At 40.3% G+C, this 25,533-nt stretch overlaps 1 protein-coding gene across 1 annotated transcript; it reads right to left on the bottom strand.

The window, feature by feature from the left end:
• Nucleotides 1-309: 309 nt before the first annotated feature.
• Nucleotides 310-25,533, bottom strand: LOC106869899 (uncharacterized). The gene is made up of 10 exons (XM_014915827.3): nt 24,935-25,533; nt 13,993-14,144; nt 12,799-12,875; nt 10,798-10,917; nt 9,959-10,128; nt 8,764-8,878; nt 7,317-7,547; nt 5,153-5,650; nt 2,849-3,347; nt 310-1,012 (listed from the first exon to the last, which is right to left on the bottom strand). The coding sequence occupies exons 1-10, from the start codon at nt 24,955-24,957 to the stop codon at nt 345-347; spliced, it is 2,553 nt and encodes an 850-aa protein (XP_014771313.2). The 5' UTR covers nt 24,958-25,533; the 3' UTR covers nt 310-344.

Genomic DNA, 25,533 nt, shown 5'->3' with positions numbered 1-25,533 from the left:
TTTGCCCAAATTTGGACATACGACAGTTTAATGTAATAGCAATGATATATATATATATATATATATCTTTGTTATTATGTTAAACTATCGTATGTCCAAATGCATTTGGTATCATAAGAATTAAGCCATATCTCCTGTCGTTTTGCCACAATACTTTTGGTGCCATAAGTAGAGTCTAATCTGCAGCTAGTATTTAATCTATGGTTTATGGATACCATCCACCTCCCCTCCCCTCCACTAGTCTTAGAGTTCCCTGTTACAGGTCATAGACACTAACTTCTCCCCTGATGAAAAGATTAAAAACAAATGTGTTTGTGAGTTCATTTATTTTCTGGGGGTTTTTTTTACATTAAGATACAAAACTTACTTTTGCGGGGGGCCTCATTTTTGGGGCTAGAAGGTTTTACCTCAAGCATGTCGTTAACTTTATTCACAACATCAAACACTGCATTCACGGCTGCATCAATGTCACCAGCCTGAACTGCAGTTGCAGTTGTAGCTGTGATTTTAGCAATATTTCCCACAGACACTGAAGATTCTTCCACAAGGTGCTGTGCTAGAGCCATTACCATTATGCTCGCCACAAAACTAGAAGCAATCCTCACAGTTATAGACTTCTCATTCTCCTCACTCATCACTCGACCATTCATTATTCTTCCATCAATTTCATTTTCATTCGAAACCCCAGTTTCAGTCTCATTCAGGTTCTGAAGTGTTCCCTTTGAAGTATCAGACCCTATACAGGAATTCTTACCATTGTCTTTTACAGACAAACCTTCACCTGCCATGTTGTTGTTCGTTTTTTGGACAATTTTATTTTCTTCATCTAATTTCCATTTTATTTGGAGCATCGCTTTCTTTTTGGTCTTTGGAACTGCCATCTGAGTGGAACATCTTGCTGCTGAGTAGTTATCAACAATCAATGGACTTTCTTCACTCTGGGAGCAGATTTCTTCCTTCTTGGAGAGGATGAATTCCATCATAACAGAGATGGAACCAACAGATTTTTGTACTAGAAACAACAAAGAAAAAGAAAGCAAAGTTCAATATTGAATTGGAACTACATCAATCTGAGAATCACAAGAAATCGGTAAATATTTCTATATTTCCACTAACAATACACTAATATGTATTTTGGAGTTGAATTACATTTTGACACCTCGTCACCACTATCATTGGCTTCTTTCAAGTTGTTCCCACCCACCCTTATATAATACAGGGTAGCCATCTATCTTCTGTATAGAAGACTTCATGTGTCTATCCCTCCATCATACTTTATCCTCTCAACTCCTGACATAAAGCCACCTTCCTCAAAACTGTAACCCTACCCAGTTGAAGGTCTTTTTTCTTTGTTTTGTGAGTTATTCGATGACATCACAAGGGCTGGTGCCCCATAACAAGCACCCAGTACACTCTGTAAAGTGGTTGGCATTAGGAAGGGCATCCAGCCATAGAAACCATGCCAAAGCAGACATTGGCACCCAGTACAATCCTCTGGCTCATTGAGTCCTTCCAAACCGTCCAATCCATGCCAGCTTGAAAGATGGATGTTAAATAATGATGGTGGTGGTAGTGGTGGTGGTGGTGGTGGTGGTGATGATGACGATGATGATGAGGAGGAGGAGGGAGAGGAGGAATTATATTAATACAACAATTTACAACTTTTAACTCTTTTTTAATCTTGTCTTCCATGTTCTTATTATTGCATTAACTACTATGATAATTGCTTTAAATTCTGGTGTAAGACCAGTAATTATTAGTGAGAAGGTGATTGTTAATTACATTGCCCCACCAGCACCACCACAAAGCCTGCAGTTTGGGGGGAAAATGTTAATGCCAAGGGCTCTGGTACTTGACTGATACTTCATCAAATCCATTGTGAGGAAAGGCAAAGTTGTCCTGAACAGGATTGAAGTCATCATCATCATCATCATCATCATTAAACATCCGATTTCCATGTTGGTATGGGTTAGATGGTTTGGCAGTGGATGACAAGGCCAAGAGCTGTCCCTGGCTCCACTGTCTGTTTTGGGCTGGTTTCTATGATCAGATGCCCTTCCTAACGCTGACCACTTCACAGAGTGTACAGGGTGCTTTTTATGCGGCCCCAGCACTGACAGGGTCACCAAGTATCTTGCAAGACAAAAGCCCTTCAACTGGGAGTGGAGGGTAGTGTTGTGGGATTGTGGTTTTGTGCAAGTTGAGAGATTTAAGGTATTGAGGGGACAGATATAGGTGTTTTGTTGTAGAGTAGATGCATGAATGCCCCTGCTGGAATCCAGAATTATATTTGTTTCTGACATAGATACAAGATCACAAATTTAGTCTCAAATGGTTAGTCAATTAAGTCAACTCCAGTGTCAACTTCACTTCCTTTTCCCAGACTAGTTTGGGTGGGAGAGATCTATTACCATACAGTATGATCTTATCTCTTCCACAATATCTGACATTCTGAGATCTAACAGTGCTGCTTCTTCCATTGGTCTTCTATTGAAAAAGTTGCAAAACGCAACGAAAATTTTAGAAAAATAAAAATTAAAAAAAAAGAAAGAAGTGGAAATTTTGATGTGTTTACATCCCAATGACTTAGTGGTTCAGCAAAGAAAACTGACAGAATAAGTACCAGGTTTTAAAAAAAAATGCAGTTCAATCATTCAAATGGAAATTCTTCAAGATGGTGCCCCAACATGGTCACAGTCTAATGACTAAAACAAGTAAAAGATTAAAAAATAAAAAAACATGACAGTCCAAGAATGAAATGGAATGTCTTTGATCATAGATCTGCTGGATCCAGGTTAGCCTGGGGTTAAAGAACATTTGGACAGGATTGGAATGAACCAAAACTTACCTTCAAATGGAAAAAGATGATCGACTTTTAGAATTCTTTCTCTTTCAATAATCAAAGGCTTTTTGTGAGTCCATGCTTTTAGACAGCTTCCAGTTGAGAAGACATGTTGGTGAGTGGAATCAGTGGCCGTCTCAATGGGTTCATAGAAATATTTACCTAATGGCACCAGGTAGGTACTATACATTAAACCATGGAAAGAACTGAGCATGGAAATGGCCGCCAGAATGAGGGGAGCCATTTTAAGCCACGTCATCTGTATAGCCGTTGCTTCGCTTCCTTGGAAGTCTGTATTGATGCGACCAGTTATATGGAAGCGTTTGATGTTTCCTGATGTGTATTCTATGCAAAGCATCACTTCCCCAGCACGTATCAACACTCCATGTTTCCATAAGTGTTGGTAAGTTGCCTGTTTGTGTATGGCTTGGTGACAGCAACACAGCAGTCGCTGCATCAGACCCTCTGGGGGATCACCCAAGATGAAACGGAACCAGCAGCTGATCTGGAAAGGAAATTGGATCCATTGAAGGTCAATAGTAAATTTCTGGTCAGTAAGATATAAGAACAAGGCCACTGGAAGGACATTGGTCAATAGAGATAGAAACATGAGAAAGTGGCCAGAAAGCTAAACGGATACAGAAATAAAACAGGAGTGGCTGTGTGGTTAGTAATTTGCATACCAATCACATGGTTATGGGTTCAGTCTCACTGCATGGTACCTTGGGCAAGTTAAGGTTAGGGTCTTCTACTATAGCCTCGGGCCAACGAAAGCCTTGTGAGTGGATTTGGTAGATGGAGGCTGAAAGAAGCCCATCGTATATATGCATATATATATATATATATATGTGCGTTTGTATGTCTGTGTTTGTGCCCCCAACATCGCTTGACAACCGATGCTGGTGTGTTTACGTCCCTGTAACTTAGCGGTTCAACAAAGAGAGACTGATAGAATAAGTACTAGGCTTACAAAGAATAAGTGTCCTAGGGTCGATTTGTTCGACTGAATGCGGTGCTCCAGCATGGCCGCAGTCAAATGACTGAAACAAATAAAACAAAAAAAGAATGATTGCCATGGAGTCCACTTCTGAAACCCACAGTTACACTGATTCCTCACTTTGTCTTTCTACTGCTACTACAATGGCCTCTGTTCTTTGTAGTTTGTTGATTGTGTACCTTCTCCACCCAATCCCACCCACCTCACTCATCTCTCCTCCCATCTTTCATATTATGTTCCCCTACTCCCTACACTCAGCCCTTTCTTACCGAAGTGAAGTACCCCTCCAGTCCTTGTTTTCTTTGCAGTTTGTTTAAGATGAAAATCAACCCCATTCATCTCTCTTTATCACAACCCCTTCCTCTAGACTAAATCATTAATTTTTAATAAATGAGAACACAGGATAAAGACCTGAGGGAGATGTAACTCCGTACCATAAACAGACTGAGGAGAGGAGACAATATGTCATACAACAGACACAGGAATAAAATCTATTTGGAGGAGCAAGGTCAGTTAACCACACCTTTTGTACAGAGTTTGGGAAGTCAACATGGTAGACCAATACAGGAATAGAAGTTTTATGGAAACTTTACTATATTTATGTGTGTGTGTGTGTGTGTATTTTAATTTGAATAGGTGAGAGAGTTGGTATGTGAAAGCACGTGGTTGGATGTTTAAAAGACAAAATAGAGTGAAAAAATTACAGAAGGCTTGTGCTATATGGTTAAAGAATATATTTAAATTGTTATGTTAGAAAAATACTAGAAAATTTTGCATATAGTAACATTGTTTTTGGAGAAATAACCAGTTTCGTAATTTTCTTTACGAGTTTCTCAAATTTCTTTACCTATACCATGTCATGTCTTCGTTATGTTGTGAAATATGGAGTTCCCGACAGGGGAAGGTAATCAGGGATTTTTTCCAGTATAAGGGAGATAATCAAAAATGTTGGGAATGACTAGGTTTTATTAATTTAACATGATTTGGTTTAGAAAGAAGAGAATGTTAAAAGTAGTTAGGTTTTGCTTTATATTTTTTCTTTTACATCTATATATATTTTCTTATATATCATCATCATCATCATTTAACATCCTTGTTCCATGTTGGTATGGGTTGGATTGTTTAACAAGATCCAACAAGCCACAGAACTGCATCAAATTGCACCTGGCTGTAGAAACCATTTTAAAGAAGACATTGGAACTCAGTGGTGTTCTCTGGTTTGTCGGATCCTGTCAAATCATCCAACCCTTGCCAGCGGAGAACAAGAATGTTAAATGATGATGATGATGATGATGTGTGTGTAGTCTTCTTACCTGTAAATCTCCTGGGTATGGTTTTGGAGTCCAGTTGAGCTGAGGTCGAAGGTCATTGAAGCAATCAATGACCGATGCATAATAATATTTCTTGGGTGAAAGTGTTGGATATGTGGGTAGCGATAATGTTGTTAAAGATGAACCATGTACACTGGAATGAAGCGGAAGCAACATACCCAGGCTGATAAACACTTGAAGTAGAAGCTTCACCTGACTTTCATCTAACGTCGGGAACTCTTGCCACAAAACTGGGAACAACGTTTCAGGAATAATTCCACGGACTTGGACTGTTTCTAAGACATGAACCAAACTCTCCACACTTGGTTTATTTTGTTTGTCTGGCCAGAAGTGAGTGGATGTTAACCGAAATTCTTGGGTTTCTTCTGCAATGTGGAATCGACATAGAAGTTTTGTGAATACAATGGGATTCACACAGATGAAATGATTATCAAGGTCGATTTGGTTCCATCCACATTTCTGTAGGTCAAGACTACCTCCCTGAAGAAAGAATTAAGAAATTACAATTGTTCAACATCTGGACTTAAAGATCAACTGGCTCTTCGTCGGTTATGACGACGAGTGTTCCAGTTGATCCAATCAACAGAACAGCCGGCTTGTGAAATTAACGTGCAAGAGCGCTCCACAGTCAGGCATACCCTTAATGTAGTTCTTAGGAAGATTCAGCATGACATGGAATGTAACAAGGCTGGCCCCTTTGAATTACAGGTAATACTCGTTTTTGCCAGCTGAGTGGACTGGAGCAATGTGAAATAAAGTGTCTTGCTCAAGGACATAATGCACTGCTGGGAATCGAACTCATGACCTTATGACCATAGACTGAATGCCCTAACCACTGTGCCATGCCTCGTCACTGAAGATGAATAACATCAAGGAGAATATACGTTTTCCTTGCAGTTGTTAACTAAGAGCTGTTTAAGCATAACCTGTTAGATCAATTTGACCATGGAGTGGCTATGTGGTAAGTAGCTTGCTTACCAACCACATGGTTCCGGGTTCAGTCCCACTGCGTGGCACCTTAGGCAAGTGTCTTCAACCATAGCTTCAGGCTGACCAAAGCCTTGTGAGTGGATTTGGTAGACGGAAACTGAAAGAAGTCTGTCGTATATATGTATATATGTATGTATGTGTGTGTATATGTTTGTGTGTTTATGTTTGTCCCCCCCCCCACTATCACTTGACAACCGATACTGGTGTGTTTATGTCCCCGTAACTTAGCGGTTCAACAAAAGAGACTGATAGAATAAGTACTAGGCTTACAAAGAATAAGTCCTGGGGTCGATTTGCTCGACTAAAGGCAGTGCTCCAGCATGGCCGCAGCCAAATGACTGAAACAAGTAAAAGAGTAAAAAAGTAGTGCCTTGACAAAAAACAGAATGTACATGCAAGATTTGAACCCTTGACTAAGTTGGAAGAAGAGTAACAATCTGATCTGGCAAAGTTTCTACAGCTGGATGCCCTTCCTAACGCCAACCACTCCGAGAGTGTAGGGGGTGCTTTTTACATGCCACTGGCACAAGGGCCAGTCAGGCATTACTGGCATCAACCATGCTTGAATGGTGCTTTTTACGTGCCATGCAACCTTTTCACAATCCCTCAATCTACCACCCTAGATCAGTCATTTTTTTGTCAACCTTGCAACAATGAAAAATAATTTGACTTAGGCAGGATTTGAACTCAGAGCACAGAGAGTCACACAATTACCATGAAGCATTCTATCCAGTGCTCCAGTAACCTGAATCAGAACAGACAAGGCCAACCCTTTCAATCCAGATATGTGCACACAGTCCCTAGACGGGACCAATGCTTTGAGGTGGTCCTCAAGTGCACATGAAGCATGCTGAACATGGCAAGAAGTTCTCTCTTTCAATGTCTCGTTGGAGTCCATGAAGGGAAAAGCTGCAATGACTCACAGCTGACTGGGAATCTTCAGTTCATGAGTCAAGACAGGTCATGTAGGTTACCAATGCTCATCCCAGACTGACTGAAATAGGCAGCTTTGCAAATAACTCCACGGGCCCTGCCTGTTCTCCAGCCAGCCTTCCCATTTTCTCACCTTTTTTCCACAGCTGTTAATCAGAACAACTACAACAACTATAATCTCACAGTTATTCCACAACAAAATAACCAAACCTAAACGACTTACCATTTTGTGGAGGAATGACATCAGTTTTTCAAAGAGTTTTTGGTGTGTAGTTTGTGTCTTCGTGAAGAAATACTCTTGAAGAGAGGACCATGTTGCTAAAACGGTTCCTGATTCCTTCAACTCAAAAATCTTGTCTCTTATAATGTCCAGCTCCTCTTGATGCTCCCACTTGGCGTCACACATTTGGTCAATACAGTTACGGAGTAGAGCTGACTGTATGATGTCAGAACCCTGCAGAGATGCGGAGGAGGGTGGGGGAGAAGAGGAAAGAGAAGGAATCATTGGTTGGAATGTTATTATGGTAAATGTAAAATATAAGTTTAATCCTTCAAAAGAGGAAGAAGTGTATTATTTTCATCACCATCATCATCATCGTCCCTATCAACTTTATCATCATCAGCATAATCATCATCATCGTCGTCATTATCATCATTAAGGGGATGAACTGGCAGAATCGTTAGCAAGCTGGACGAAATGGTTAGCAGTATTTCGCCCATTGCTACGTTCTGAGTTCAAATTCCACTAAGGTCGACTTTCCCGTTTATCTTTTTAGGGTCGATAAATTAAGTACCAGTTGAACACTGGGGTCAATGTAATTGACTCATGCCCCTCCCCACAAATTTCAGGCCTTGTGCCTCTAGTAGAAAGGATTATCATTATCATCATCGTCATCGTTATCAGCCACCTATTTCCCTCTCCCCCATCCTACTCTCTCTCTCTCTATTTCTCTACCTATCACTCTTTGTCCCTCTTCCCTCCCTCTTTTCACTCTCCCTATGCATCTCGTCGTCTATACATGCACACACACACACACGGACACACACACACACTCAAACACATATACACGGACACATACATAGATGCAGACATACCTACCTACATACATACACACATGCATGTTTACATAATTACATACACGCATGCATACATACTTGTATACATGTATGCATTATCATCATCATCGTCATCATTTAATGTCCGCTTTCCATGCTGGCATGGGTTGGACGGCTTGGAATGGGCCTGGTGAGCCAGGAGGCCACACCAGGCTCCAATCTGATCTGGCAATGTTTCTACAGCTGGATGCCCTCCCTAACACCAACCACTCCGAGAATGTAGTGGCTGCTTTTTACGTGCCACCAGCACAGAAGCCAATCAAGGCAGCGCCGGCATCAGCCACGTTTGGATGGTGCTTTTTACGTGCCACTGGCACGGGAATCACAACAACAATTTCCATTTGATTTTGGTTTTGATGTACTTGACTCAATAGGTCTCCTCAAGCACAGCATGTCGCCCTACGATCCAAGGTACTTTTGAGTGCTGTGCAAATATCACTCACAAGGCATTACTTAATCTGACTTTACATCAGAGCTGAGCACAAAACTATGGATGAGAGAAGCAGACTTGTTAAACACCCACACCCTTGCCTAAACAGTAAAGTTATACAAACCTGGTTTGTTGAAAAATTGAGTACATGGACTTGTTTCGGCAACTTGGGCCGAGTGTGTAGCAGTTGGGTTAACAACTTAATCTTCTCTGTGGCTTCTTCGTTTGCATCAAGGGACCTAAGGAACATGAAATTGGTAAAGTTAAAAGGGATTTCATAAAATATGAAAGAGTAAACAAATGTAGCTTACTAACTGGTCCTTTGGAACACCTTAACCCTTTTGTTACTATATTTCTGTTGATATGCTCTGTTTCTTTGAATTAATTTTAAATATAACAAAGAATTTAGTAAAATAACTTAGTTATCATGAAACTAGTGTTAGGAACATAAATTGTGACTAAGGTTTGGTGGAAGATTTTAATTCAAAATTTATGAAGACAAGATATTTGTACTACAGAGCCAGAGGTGGTTTCGGCTGGGTTGGTAACAAAAGGGTTAATAATGCAGGGACTGTTATCTCATATGTTTGTAATCACAGGTAAGTAACTGACTCTTTCACAAGCACAGATAGGAAACTGATCCTTTAGCAATCATAGGTAGGTAAGTGACCCTTTAATAAACATGAGTAGATAACTGTCCCTTCTATGATTGTAGGTAACAAACATAGATAGGTAACTGGCCCTTAATATGAAAGTCTGGTATTCCACTTGTTTCCTTCTCTGATTATATTCAAGATTTCAATCCTGAACTTGATCAGAGAAGGAAATAAATAGAATGCCAGGCGTTCTGTCTTTAATATATGTGATTGGTCAGTTTATGAAATTAGTCATAACCAATTGAACTTCCTGCTTTGACTATCTGGGATTTTGATTTATTCCAACATCCATATCATTATCATCATCATCATCATCATCATCATCATCATCATCATCATCATCATCATCATCAATTAACATCCATTTTCCATGCTGGCATGGATTGTACAGTTCAACAGAAGTTGGCAAACCAGAGAGCGGCACCAGGCTCCAATTGTCTGTTTTGGCATGCTTTCTACTGTTGGAAGCCCTTTCTTAACACCAACCACTTTCTAGAATGTTGTGGGGGCTTTTTATGAACACCAACACAGATAATTTATTTTAATTAATGGACCAACAATGACCAGTCACTAAATTTTACCCAAAACTGACCAATGATGGCCACCAGTGGCTATCTTACTTAAACTGACCAATGATCAGTGTCTAAGTAGAAGAGGTCTCACCTAATTTGTTCCATCTCCTCTTGCAGACTGTCCAGTTGGTTTTTCTCATTGTCTATTATGCTGTTCATGAGGAATTGGAAGTATTGGTCAGGGACGCAGGTTCGAGTCCCTTTCACCTCCCCATTTATATCACTTACAATCATTACAATTAATATACTGCTGCCGGGATTCTGAAATTAACAAAATTTTTTTGAAAACAAATTATTTCATGAAATTATCATCATCATCGTTTAACGTCCGTTTTCCATGCTGGCATGGGTTGGATGGTTTGACTGAAGTCTGGAAAGCCAGTAAGCTGCACAAGGCTTCAATCTGATCTGGCAAAGTTTCTACAGCTGGATGCCCTTCCTAATGCCAACCACTCCAAGAGTGTAGTGGGTGCTTTTATGTGCCACCGGCACAAGTGCCAGTCAGGTGGTTCTGGCAATGACCGGGTTGGTAACAATAGGTTTAAATACAGAGAGCAAAAACTCTAACTACATGACATTGAAATGTGGAAAGTTAACGAAGACTTTTAACCCTTTCGTTACTTTATTTATTTTGAGATGCTCTGTGTTTCTTTCATTTACTTTAAATATAACAAAGAATTTAGTAAAATGACTTAGTTATCATTAAGCTAGTGTTAGGAACATAGATTGTGACTAAGGTTTGGTGGAAGATTTTAATTCAAAACTTATGGAAACAGGACATTTCTACTACAGAGCCAGAGCCAGTTTCAGCCGGGTTGGTATCAAAAGGGTTAATCTGAATGCTAAAGGGTTAAAGAATAATTAAGATATAATGAGAGCAGAATGAAACTAAATAAAGTGTAATTAAGGTACAATGAAAGCATTACCTACCTTACATTGGACTGTATTGATAAAGTTGACCACAGATTTACAGTTGGGCTTTGGTGAATGACAGGTGATTACATAGAGGGCAGTTGATGTGTAATAGATGGGGTGGATCTTCTGAAATACCTGTTGGGGTGGTCAGCAAAGAATAATACACCAGTGATTAAAGAACTTTAGATATATTATATGTGTGTGTGTATATATATATATATATATATATATATATATATATATATAGGTAAAGTAAATGTTAGAGGCAATACTTGACAATTGTAAGCACCTGTGTATGCCAGCTCATGGTTGAGGTGAAAGAATGAATTGTAAATGCAAAAAATAAAAACAAAAACACGAAACACGTGTACCGCAGAATCCTCTGTGTTTTTGTTTTTATTTTTTGTGTATATATATATATATATATATATATACATAATTTAGAGAAAAAACCACAATTATTTAATTCATCCATGAAAATCCACAGTCACATATAGAAAAATTTAATAAGTAAATACACTAAAAAGACCTATAATAAAATTCAATAAATATTAAAATAGTAAAATATATGTATGATTGTGGATTTTCATGGATGAATTAAATAATTGTGGTTTTTTTCTCTAAATTATATATTTATATATTATGAAATTTAATTTAATTTTGATAAATTAAATTGAATTTTTCCCTGTAAATTTGGAATTTTTTCCCTAATATTATTATCATATATATAGATATAAAGGATCGTTTGTAGAAATACATAAATATGGAGAAGAAGCAGACTCTAAGATGTAGAGCAGTTAATACTATAGTGGTTTATGGGGTTGCCCTGAGTTTCTCGCTCATAAGAGGTTTAGCCTTATGATATATCTTCAGACCCCCAAACATTGCTGGCCTGGGACCTCTGAGATTTTAAAGAAGGCTAGCAGCGTTTGGGGTTTGATGATATGCCGTAAAGCTAAATCCCTTATGAGTGAGAAACCCACAGTAACCCCATAAACTAGCCTACCCCACTATAATATATATATGTATGTATGTATATATATATGTATATATATATATATATATATATATATATATATATATATATATATATGGAGAGAGAGAGAGAGAGAGAGAGAGAGAACACACATCTACATATATTTATATATGATTGTATGTGTGTGCGTATTGAATGATGTATTGATGGGTGGATGGATTCAGCAAGAGATGTGTATTGAGAAAAACAGAGGCGAAGTGAGAGGGAAACAGAGATCTAAAGTCAGAGAAGATGTGTGTGTATGCATAAATGATGAGGTGCATAAAGAGAGGGGGAGGGAAGAGGGGGAAAGAGTGATAAGTAGAGAAATAGAGACAGAGAGAGAGAGAGTAGGTGGGGGAGAGAAGTCAGTGACTATAAATATTCGTTAGAAAATTACTATTTTTAAATCTCACAACAAGAGATATTCAGCAACAGTACTTTGTAGTAAAGATTATTTGCCATCATAACATGGCACTCCTGGTTTAGGACGAATGTTGCTGTAGTTTAACCCCAGGAGACATCATCTCCAGCTGGCTATACAACACAATCTGTGTCCTTATATTTTCGAACAAGGGAATATAGCACCCCCACTCAGCTCAAAACAGTATCTGTGTATCACGACTTCCGGGTTATTTCTCTTCATCAGCACAGAATAAATGTTTGGCTAGAATAAATGTTTGGCACTGCCAAATTCCCGTTGAAAACTATATATTTCAAACAGGAATTTGGCAGTGCCACTTCTAGCCAAACAATTATTCTGTGCTGATGAAGGCAAATAACCCTGAAATCGTAATACACAGATATTGTTTTGAGCTGAGTGGGGGTGCTAGATTCCCTTGTTCAAAAAATGTAAGGACACAGATCGTGTCCTATAGCCAGCTGGAGACGATGTCTCCTGGGGCTAAATTACATTCGTCCTAAACCAGGACTGCCATGTTATGTTGGCAAACAATCTTTACTCCATAAATATTTGTGTAAAAGAAACGAAAGCTACCAACCTGATTGTCTGAAAGTTCCCAGATTTCTATTTGTGAGTCTTTTAAATCTTCTGTCATATATTCTGCCACTAAATCACCTGAAAAGATATTGCTCTCTAATGTTACAAAACCATGTAAAGTATTAACCAATAACTGTTTCTAACATAGGTACAGGGCCTGGAATTTATAGTTGGGTGGGGATGCAGTTGGTGATATGATTTATATCCCCCCTGGTTCTTGACTTCAGTCAGAATTGATCTCATAACTTTCAGACCTGGAGCAAATGTTCCAAGATATTTTTTATGATGCCCTCATGATTCCACCAACTCACTGCTCTGAAAGAAATTCTTTTACTCTTTTATTTGTTTCAGTCATTTGACTGTGGCCTTGCTGGAGCACTGCCTTTAGTCGAACGAATCGATCCCAGGACTTATTCTTTGTAAGCCTAGTACTTATTCTGTCGGTCTCTTTTTGCTGAATGGCTAAGTTACGGGAGACATAAACACACCAACATCGACTATGAAGCGATGGTGGGGGAGACAAACACAGACACACAAATACATACATATATAAGATAGGCTGCTTTCAGTTTCCATCTTCCAAATCCACTCACAAGTAAGCACCCAGTAAACTCTTGTTAAGTGGTTGGCATCAAGAAGGGCATCCAGCTGTAAAAACCCTGCCAAAACAGACATAGAACCTGGCAGAGCCCTCTGGCTTGTCTGTTCTTGTCAAATCAGCCAACCCATACCAGCATGGAAAAAGGACATTAAATGATGATGATGATACACACGCACACGCACACACACACACGCACACACACACACACACGCACACACACATATATAAAGATGCATGCATACATCAGAAATAGCAGCCAAGTTTCCCTCATATTAAAACCAAATGAAGGTTGTGATCATTTAGTGGTGAGGACCCCACATTGAGGCCGTGGTAACCCAGGTTTGAATCTTGGTCACGGCAGTCCAGCATATTAAAAAATATTTTTACGGGCAGTGCTCCAGCATGGCCACAACCTTGAGGGCTGAAACATATAAAAAAAACAATAAAACAGTCTTGGTTATGCTACGTCTGGAATAACATGATGAGATGGTCATGGCTGGATTGTTTCTGATCATAGGTCTGCTCATTCAGATCTGAACTAGGGCTTAACAACAACAACATTCAACAACAAAAATAACATTGTAAAGGACCTACAGTTTTGTTGATTCTTGAAAGGATGCCATAGCCACAGTGTAACACCTTCATCACCTTTGGCACCAGACTCCTGAAACTGATCCTTTAACACAGTTTTCAGCAAGGATCTTTTGCTAGACTTTGTTGTCCCCAAGAGGAAAATCCTTGCAGTCCTACAACAGAGTATAACATAATAAATATAATACAATACAATTTGATATGATATATCACATATATATATATATCATATATATATGTGATATATAATATAATGTATCATCTAATATCTATATGGATCTTCAGACACATTGGATCCTTCCATGCCAGAACTGAGAATAGATGTTAGATGATGACAAATGATGACAAGGACGAGGACGACGATGATGATGATGATGATGATGATGATGATAACGGTGGCAATAATGATAACGATGCTATGAAAGATCGCCCATTACAGCAAAAATCATGTCCTAAAACCACTTGGTTATGCTTGCACATGCAGGGACCTGCCCCCTCTCTTGCCTCTGATGCATTAAACATTTCCCCAAATAGTCATCCCTTTACACCTATCATTCCCCCCCCCCATTTGTGGTACCATTTGGCTGCTGTAGTCACCCGAGAGCAGAACTGGCACATATTACCTCATCCCCCTTCTGGCCATCGCCCTTCTCCTCTCCCCTGAGCCACTTCTATTCATCATTATCATCCTGTCCCAATTACTGTAGTCCCTTACATATCCCTATCCCTCCCTCTTTACTTCTCCCACACCTTGCACATCAACCCATAACTTTCTGATCTAGTCCCCTTCCTAAGCCACTCATATATCTCCCATCTTACCCCTCTCTATTCTGATGTTTCCCTTCACCCTCACCTCTGCCCTTGTTCCTTGCTATCATCACTTTTGCCCCTATCATTGTCCATCTGGTACTCCCTTCTCACACACTTATGAAAGTAGCCACTCTTTCATCCCCTCCCATGACCCACCATTTGTATCCGCAAAGGTAGTACTGGGGGTCCTTGGAAGTTTGCTCTAGCACTCCATCACTATTTTCCTTTGATCTCCTTCAGCCATGTGTCTCCTCTACCAAAACACCTGTGCTTGTCCCTCAATCATACAGTTCCCAACCTTTTACTACTAAGGACCCCTTTTATTTAAATGAGTTTTCCCACGGACCCCAGAATATTGAAAACTTAACATGTTCACAGACCCCGAGTACTACCTTTGCAGACCACCAGGCATCAGGGGACCACAGGTTGGGAACCACTGGTTTACCCTCTCGACACCTGGCATAAATCCACCCATCTCCATCTCCTAAATAGTCCCTCTTAGGAGTAATAGCTTTTCTCCCTTTTCTTTTCTTCTCTTCCTTGTCAGTAGCATGGGAAAAAGGCACCCAGTTCACTCTGTACAACGGTTGGCATTGGGAAGGGTCTCCAACTGTAGAAACCATGCCAAAGCTAGCAACGGTGTGCAAAGTGGCCTTGCAACTTTTGTCATGCCATCCAACCCATGTCAGAATGGAAAGATGTTGAATGATGAATGATGAATGATGAATGATGATGATTATACATTTTGTTTTTATTTAGAACAGTCCAATGGATGGCCTGTTGCTTTTGGGTTTCCTCGATATGTAGCAAATTCTCCAGACAAGTAAAAGAAATACAGGGCATGTGTGTATTTACTAACTGAAAGGAAAGATTCGATTGGACTAAATAAAGGCTTTTGGACAGAGTCAGTAGAAGAGAAGGAGAAGTAGAATAAGAAAAAAGAAGAGGAAAAAGAAGTAAAAAGGGAATAGAACAGGATGTTAAAATGATGATGATCATATCAATATATATACACACACACACACACACACACACATATATATATATAGCGGACGTTAAACGATGATGATGATGATGATGATGATGATATACATATGAGGTCGTTGCCAGTGCTGCTACCAAATCCACTCACAAGGCTTTGGTCAGCGAAAGGCTATAGTAGAAGACACTTGTCCAAGATGCCAGGCAGTAGGACTGAACCCGGACCCATGTGTTTGGGAAGTAACCTTCTTACCACACAGCCATGCCAGCGCCTTACTATATGACTATTTATAAACAGTGTAAGAACCATATGCTTGTATGCCATAGTGATGCATATATAATGGAATAGAAGGTTTAAGATGCTTGTGGGAGTATCTCCTTTCCCCATTATAATTATTTTTTGTAGCTTCAAGGATCTGGAACACAAAGAAGTTCACAAGCAGAGTACAATTCAATAGCCATTTATTTACAGAGTTCTCGTTCATATTGTTTGCTCTCAGTGACTGTCTTTATAGCAACAAATGGTTTGTCCTAACTCTGTACACATGAGATTCATTAACTCTGGAGATAAGCATGTGGAGTCAGAGCAAGACAAGAGTCCACTGTGAGTCGCTGACTATGCAGTATTTCTCAGTGTAAGTGCAAGAAGGAACGAGAGAGAATGTCTTATTCTCCTGCTTAAATACTGGTTGCTGATGAGAGCCTCGTTGTCGTCTTGCGCATGGCAAATGGTTGCAGGCAAGATCTTGTTCTTGTCTTGGACATGGTAATGGCTACCAGTGAGATCTCGTTCAAAATAGCTCTGGCTTCTTGTGCCTCAATTACAAATTAAAAGCAGCTCTAGTTTATAAGAATTATCAACCGCACATACTCAATGTATATGTTTTGCTTGTTTGCCGATTCCTTGCCTGATAGCATTTTGGGGACAACTCCCTCATAGCATTGGGTGTTAGAACACATGGTATGAGAGCAGATTGTATTGAAACTAAAGCAATTCCAGTGAGAGAAACTCATTTTAACCATTCAAAGATCCATAGAAATGGTTTAACTATGCTGAGACATTCATGATGTGTTTGTACATGTGTGGCTGTGTGGTTAAGAAGCTTGCTTCCCAACCATGTGGTTTTCAGTTCAGTCCTACTGCACAGCACCCTAGGCAAATGTCTTCTACTACAGCCCCAGGTTTCCCGAAGCCTTATGAGTGAATTTGGTGAACGGGAAATTGAAAGAAGCCCATCATATATTTATATGTGTGTGCGCACATTTGTGTGTCTGTGTGTCTTCTTGTCTTGACATCAAGTGAGATTGTTCCAGTCTTCTGTGGAAAAATATGTCCAGTCTAGAGGAGGAGGAGGAGGAGTAGGCAAGACTCTTCCTCACACTGTCTGCAACCAGAAATAATTATGTGATGACAGAAATATAATTAGTACAGGACATTGACTTTACACTTTCTAATTAAAATTATCATCATAATTAGACTTGTCACTCTCCTCACTCATTTCTTCAGCTGTAAACCATTTTATCACATTACAATATGGATCGACATTTATAGCTGGATGTGTCTATATATGTATATGTCTATATTTATAACCATATATGTTGTATCAATATATATCATTAAATCTCCATTTATACCCATATTTATCTTCTGGTATATTAATAAATATCGTTATATCTATAACCAGATTTGTCTATGTGTATTAGTTTATCCAAATATATCTTTATATTCACATTTGTTTATATTCAGATGTATGTGTATGTGAAAACGTGTGTGTAGACATTGTGCATATGAGACAGACTAACAAATGCAGCAGCCATTTTTATTCAAGATTTACATTCAAATAAATCTATATACAATTATCTCTATATTTGAATTGATATATATCTACAGGCACAGCTGTGGCTGTGTGGTAAGTAGCTTGATTCCCAACCACATGGTTCCAGGTTCAGTCTCGCTGTATGGCACCTTGGGCAAGTGTCTTCTGCTTTAGCCTCAGGCCGGCCAAAAGCCTTGTGAGTGAATTTGGTAGATAGAAACTGAAAGAAGCCTGTTGTATTTATGCACATGTATGTATATATTTGTGTGTCTATGTTTGTCCCTACCACCATCACTTGACAACTGATGTTGATGTGTTTACGTTCCCATAACTTAGTGGTTCAGCAAAAAGAGACCAATAGAATAAGTACTAGGCTTACAAAGAATAAGCCCTGGGGTCAATCTATTTGACTAAAGGTGGTGCTCCAGCATGGCCACAGTCGAATAACTGAAACAAGTAAAAGAATATCTTTATATATCCAGACACATATATATATATATATGATGTTTTTTATGTGCCACCTGCACAGGAGCCAGTCCAGCGGCACTGGCAACGACCTCGCTCTAATGATTTTCTAATGTGCCACCAGCACAAGTGCCAATAAAGCGACGCTGGTAACGACCATGCTCAAATGGTGCTATTTACGTGCCACTAGCATGGAAGCCAGACAGCTGCCCTGGCAATGATCACGCTCGAACAGTGCTGTTAATGCTCCACTGGCACAGGTGCCAGTATGTTGTCCATATCGGGAAAGGGTTGGATGGTTCAACAGGATCCAACAAGCCACACAACTGCATCAAGCTCCAATGTCTGCCTTGGTATGGTTCTACAGTTTGTACAGCTGGGTGCCCTTCCTAGCAGCAGCCAGTTTACAGGGTGTTCTGAATGCTTTGTACATGGCACTAGTACAGGTAGGATCGTCAAACACCCCTCAGGTGAGTGGGTTTGTAGTAGGGAGGGAAGTGACTCTCTGCCAGGTGTTGAGAGGCTGAAGAATGATACAGGGACAAGCACGGGAGTCAAGAGATACAAGGCTACCCCACATCATATAAGGGTCGATGGGAATAGCTGGAAAGAAGGCAATCAGGAGAGTGATGAGGTGTCAGGGAATGTTCTCAAAGGTACAAGAAGGTAAGTATGAGAGAGAATACAGTCTGAGAATCAAGAGGGGTGGGCAGTTAAGTTTGTAGGAGAGTGAGAGGTGGGTAGAAGTGAATGAAGTAAGTTGTGAACAAAGGTGGGGAGGGGGGGGGGAGGGTAAATATCAATCCTTGGGAGAATGGAAAAGAAATAGGAGTGGCTCAGGAAGTGAGGATGGTAAGAGGAAGTCTGCAAAGGGTAGGGTTAGGGTTAGGGTTAGGGAACAGCAGAATATTATAGAACAATGAATGGAGATGAGTGGGTAAAGGAGAACAGGATGGGTGGGTGGGGGAAGAAATAGAAAGAGGTACAGCAACAGAGATGGAGTTTAGAGATACATAGGGATGGCTATAGTGAGGGATAAACAAAGGAAGAATGCAGTTGATGGCAGATATGAAGTCTGTTAAGAATGAGATATGGCAATCAAAAGATGTAACTCAGTGGAAAGGGAGAGATAACTGGTGGCACAGAAAAGGTGGGGTCAGTTCTATATTTAAGGGATGAGGAATTATGTACATTATTTACATTTGACGGATATTTGTCTTCATCTTGTCTGTTGTTAACACAACGTTTCAGCTGATATATCCTCCAGCCTTCATCAGGTGTCTTGGAGAAATTTTGAACCTGGGTTCTCATTCCTATGATATTTTTCGATGTAATTATTATTATTCAGGTCACTGCCTGAAACTGAACTCAGAATCTTAGGGTTAGTAGCCCGTGCTCTTAACCACTAAGCCCCAAAATTCACTCCATAATTGCCCACGGGCATATGGCATAGTGGTTAAGAGCGTGGGCCACGAAGCCCAAGATTCCGAGTTCAATTCCAGGCAATGACCTTAATAATAACAACAAACAAGATGAGGACAAATATCCATCAAACGTAAATAATGTAAGATGGGGTCAGTGGAAAATATTAGTTTGGTGAGGAAGATGAGGAAGATGTATGGATGACAGACAGACAGACAGATACTGTACATTATACATTTTATCATTTAGATATACTATGATTTATAATACAAAAATTTATACACACTGTAATCTGTGTGTGTGTGTATGCATATATTGTCATCATCATCACCATCATTTAACATCCGTTGTCCATGCTAGCATGGGTTGGATGGTTTGACCAGGGCTGGCATGCTGGAAGGCTGCACCAGGCTCCAGTCTGGTTTGGCATGGTCCCTACAGCTGGATGCCCTTCCTAACACCAATCACTCTGAGAATGTAATGGGTGCGTTTATGTTCCACCAGCATGGGTGCCATTTGTGTGACACTGGTATCTGCCATGACAATTAGTATATATATATTTTTTTATTTATTTATTTATGTGTTTCAGCCAAGTGGCTGCGGTCATGCTGGTGCACCACCGTGAATATATATATATATATATATATAAAAGAATACAAAAAATGGGATAAGAATGCAACAGGCGACAAGACAACCAGAAAGTTAGATGATACAAAAAAGGGACAAGAAAAAACAAGGGCGGATCATTCAGAGTTTTCTTTCCTCAGTCAAGTTCCAGATTATCTTTGCAGTTTTGGCTGGTTATACTCGAGACGGCTCCAATCTGGCCAACCCCAAAGAAAATCTAAGCTAAGAGCACTAGATTCCTTGGAAGAAAGCAGTGAATGTATACGAAAACAAGGACGGTAAAAAAACGAGAAATGGTACACAAATACAAATGCAAACAGGACATATATATCATCATCATCATCACCATCATTGTTTAACGTCCGCTTTCCATGCTAGCATAGGTTGGATGATTTGACTGAGGACTGGTGGACCAGATAGCTGCACCAGGCTCCAGTCTGATCTGGCATAGTATTCAAATAAAAAGGGGCATTTTCCTTGTTCCTGCCTGTCTCCGTCTCTCTTGTTTAATTGCTTTCCATACTTACAGTTGATAAAGTCTCAATGACTGAAACGGTACTGAAATGTTTTTTATAAAATTATTTTAGCATTTTCTACCTTGACTTTTTTCCCATATATATATATATATATATATATATATAGATATAGATATATAGATAGATAGATAGATAGATAGATAGATAGATATACAGTAATCCCTCAACTATCGCAAACCCCACCGCAACAGGTGAAAATCCAAGAAGTAGAAACAGTATTGTATATTTTTGTTTCTTATTTTCATTACTTGTATATATTTATTTTATTAATGCAAAACAACATCACAGAGGAATCAACATAAGCGTAAATAATAAACCACAATAGGTGAACTGCAGTATGGCAAGGGATTATTGTGTATCATCATCATCATCATCATCGTTTAACGTCCGCTTTCCATGCTAGCATGGGTTGGACGATTTGACTGAGGACTGGTGCAACCGGATGGCTACACCAGGCTCCAATCTAATTTGGCAGAGTTTCTACAGCTGGATGCCCTTCCTAACACCAACCACTCAGAGAGTGTAGTGGGTGCTTTTACGTGTCACCCGCACGAAAACGGCCACGCTCGAAATGGTGTCTTTTATGTGCCACCCGCACAAGAGCCAGTCCAGGGGCACTGGCAACGATCTGGCTCGAAAACCCTACAAGGCCATTCAGGCGGTACTGGCAACGGTCACGCTCAGGATGGTACATCTTACGTGCCACCCGCACAAGAGCCAGTCCAGGGGCACTGGCAACGATCTCACTTGGCTTGCCGGGTCTTCTCACGCACAGCACATTTCCAAAGGTCTCGGTCAGTAGTCATCGCCTCGGTGAGACCCAATGTTCGAAGGTCTTGCCTCACCACCTCAGCCCAGGTCTTCCTGGGCCTACCTCTTCCACGGGTTCCCTCAACTGTTAGGGAGTGGCACTTTTTCACGCAGCTCTCCTCATTCATTCTCACCACATGTCCAAACCAGCGCAATCGTCTCTCTTGCACACCACTACTGACGCTTCTTATGTTCAGCTTTTCTCTCAAGATACTTACACTCTGACGGGTATGCACATTTACATTACACATCCAGCGGAGCATACTGGCTTCATTCCTTGCGAGCTTACGCATGTCCTCAGCAGTCACAGCCCATGTTTCACTGCCATGTAGCATGGCTGTTCGTACGCATGCGTCATACAGTCTGCCTTTTACCCTGAGTGAGAGTCCCTTTGTCGCCAGCAGAGGTAAGAGCTCTCTAAACTTGGCCCAGGCTATTCTTATTCTAGCAGTTACACTTTCAGCGCACCCACCCCCACTACTAACTTGGTCACCCAGATAGCGGAAGCTATCAACTACCTCTAGTTTTTCTCCCTGGAATGAGATAGAAGTTGTTTCCTGTTTGTTTACAGTGTTTATTGCACCTGAACATCTGCCACATACAAAGACTAACTTTGTAGCTAATCTGCCTTTGATATTGCTGCACCTCTTATGTGTCCATAGCTTGCACTGGGTACATCTTATAGAGTTACTACCTACTCCTTTACTGCATACTGAGCAGGGCCATCTACCTGAAGGGGTTTGTGTTTTATCTACCTTCCTACTTTTTAGGATTTTGGTTTTTGCTAGGTTGACTCTAAGGCCCTTCAATTCTAGTCCTTGCTTCCACACCTTAAACTTCTCCTCTAGTTCTGATAGTGACTGCGCAATTAGTGCAAGGTCATCAGCATAGAGGAGCTCCGAGGGGCAACCTGTCTTGAATTCCTCTGTGATCGCCTGGAGGACTATGATAAATAGAAGGGGGCTGAGGACGGAACCTTGGTGGACCCCTACCTCTACCCGGAATTCATTACTGTACTCATTTCCAACCCTCACCTTACTGACAGCATCTCTGTACATGGCTCGCACAGCTCTCACTAACCATTCTTCTATCCCAAGTTTCCTCATTGACCACCAGATAAGGGATTGGGGGACCCTGTCAAAGGCTTTCTCCATGTCAACGAAGGCCAGGTACAGAGGTTTATCCTTGGCTAGATATTTCTCCTGCAGCTGTCTCACTAGAAATATGGCATCAGTGGTGCTTTTACCTGGCACGAACCCAAACTGCATCTCATCTAAATTGATTTGCTCCCTAATTAGTTGGGCTATGACCCTCTCCGTAACTTTCATAACCTGATCTAACAGCTTGATGCCTCTGTAATTATTAGTGTCTAAAGCGTCACCTTTACCTTTGTAGCAGTTTACTATGGTGCTGCTACACCAGTCATTGGGTATGACTCCTTCGTGTATCACCTGGTTCGTAATACGGGTGACTAGGCTGTAGCCAACACTGCCAGATATTTTGAGCATCGCTGCAGTGATTCCTGATGGGCCGGGGGCTTTCCCTGTCTTCATACACATATACATAAATATATAGCCTTCCATACAGTCTCCATCTATAAAATTCACTCACAAGGCATTTGACAGCCTGATGCCAAAGAAGAACACACTTGCCCCAAAGTACTGCACAGTGGGACTGAACCTGAAACCATGTAGTTACAAATTAAGTGTGTTAACCACAAAGCTGTGCCTATTTATTTATTATTATTTTTTCCTTTAAACTGGATCTTTCCTTTATTTCTAACCAACTGAACTGTGAAGATAGGAGCAGAACCAGTCACCCATTTGTGGGCAAGCAAAGGAATACTCTCACACACACATGCACACACACACACACACACACACACACACACACACACACACATACATGGATGCACACACTCACTCACATATGTATAAGCTCTTATACAAATACATGCACACACATATACAAACAGTAAAACATATATACAAAATAAAGTGTCTTCTACTGTAGCCTCAGGCCAACCAATGCCTTGTGAGTGGATTTGGTAGACGGAGACTGAAAGAAGCCCATCGTATATGTGTGTGTGTGTGTGTGTATGTATGTATGTATGTATGTGTTTGTATGTCTGTTTTTGTCCCCCCAACATTGCTTGACAACCAATGCTGGTATGTTTACGTCCTCGTAACTTAGTGATTTAGCAAAAGAGACTGATAGAATAAGTACTAGGCTTACAAAGTATAAGTCCTGGGGTCGATTTGCTCGACTAAAGGCAGTGCTCCAGCATGGCCACAACCAAATGACTGAAACAAGTAAAAGAATAAAAGAATACACACAGATACACAACTATATACCCACACATGCACTCACACACACACACACACATATATATACACACACATAAATACACACACATGCACAAAGATGCAGGCTCACACAGACTCACATGTAAGCACCCACACATGCACGCAAACATGCATGTATACACAGACACACATACTCACAGATACGTTTACACATGGACAAACACACACGCTCACACACACTCTCAGGCTAACACAAAAACACACGTGCATTCACAGCATCTGGTACACTCTTGGAGTGGTTGGCATTAAGGACATCCAGCTGTAGGAACCAAGCCAAAATCAGATAGGAACCTGGTGTAGCTCTCCAGTTTACTAGTCCTGGTCAAACCATCTAACCCATGTCAGCATTGAAAATGGACACTAAATGATGATGATGATGATAAGACGATGATGATCTCACACACACACACACACTGTTGATCTTTATAATCACTAAATATATTGTGGCACTCCGTCGGTTGCGACGACGAGGGTTCCAGTTGATCCGATCAACGGAACAGCCTGCTCGTGAAATTAACGTGCAAGTGGCTGAGCACTCCACAGACACGTGTACCCCTTAACGTATTTCTCGGGGAGATTCAGCGTGACACAGTGTGACAAGGCTGGCCCTTTGAATTACAGGCACAACAGAAACAGGAAGTAAGAGTGAGAGAAAGTTGTGGTGAAAGAGCACAGCAGGGTTCGCCACCATCCCCTGCCGGAGCCTTGTGGAGCTTTAGGTGTTTTCACTCAATAAACACTCACAACGCCCGGTCTGAGATTCGAAACCGCGATCCTACAACCACTGCCCTAACCACTGGGCCATTGCGCCTCCACTAAATACTTATATACCATCAGTTTGACAAGGAATCTACTCTGCAGATGATTCGCTAGAAATAGCAACCAAATTTACTCAAAACTGTATGGTACCATCTTAAAAAAGAAACTAAGAACATTTTGGATAATACATTCCAAGATATACTATGACTGAAATACAAAGGAGAATAGTCATGCCTGGAACACCTTTGATCATGGGTTTTACCAATGAAGGTTGACCTGGGGCTAAACAAATACGAATTATGATTCCTCTTTGTCTCCATAGCAACAAAATATAATAATATTCTGAACTTACCTCATGCTTACGGTGACTGCCATTGGACGAAATGACCAAAAATGGACTTAGGACATCAGTTTGCTATGAAACATCTGATTCAGTTTAAAGTCACTTTATACATAAGGATTGTGTGTGTGTGTGTATGTGTGTGTGTTATCAATGGATGGGTTGTGTATATAAATATATATATATATATATATGTATGTATGTATGTATTTATAAATATATCTGTATGTATATATTTAAGTACATGTGTGTGGTGTGTGTGTACATGTGTGTGTGTGTGTGCGTGCATATATATGTGTGTGTGTGTGTGTTATCAATGGGTTGTGTGTATAAATATATATTTATAAATTATGTCTGTATGTATATATTTAAGTACATATGTATGCATATGAGTGGAGGGGTTGTGTATTTAAATATGTATATGTGTGTGTGTGTATGTATGTGTATATGTATATATTTGTAAGTATATATTTAAGTCCATATATTTGTGTGTGTGTGTGTGTGTGTGTGTGTCTTATGTGTAAACTCACTGATCTGCTTGTTTTCAAGAGGCCGTGCGACTAGCCTTCTCTCTCAGTCCACGGACTAAGGACTAATGTCTGACTGCTGAC

This window comes from Octopus bimaculoides, chromosome 1 (genome assembly GCF_046866305.1).
Source record: "Octopus bimaculoides isolate indiv1 chromosome 1, ASM4686630v1, whole genome shotgun sequence".
Lineage (NCBI taxonomy): Eukaryota > Metazoa > Mollusca > Cephalopoda > Octopoda > Octopodidae > Octopus > Octopus bimaculoides.
This window is presented reverse-complemented; position numbering and strand designations above follow the sequence as displayed.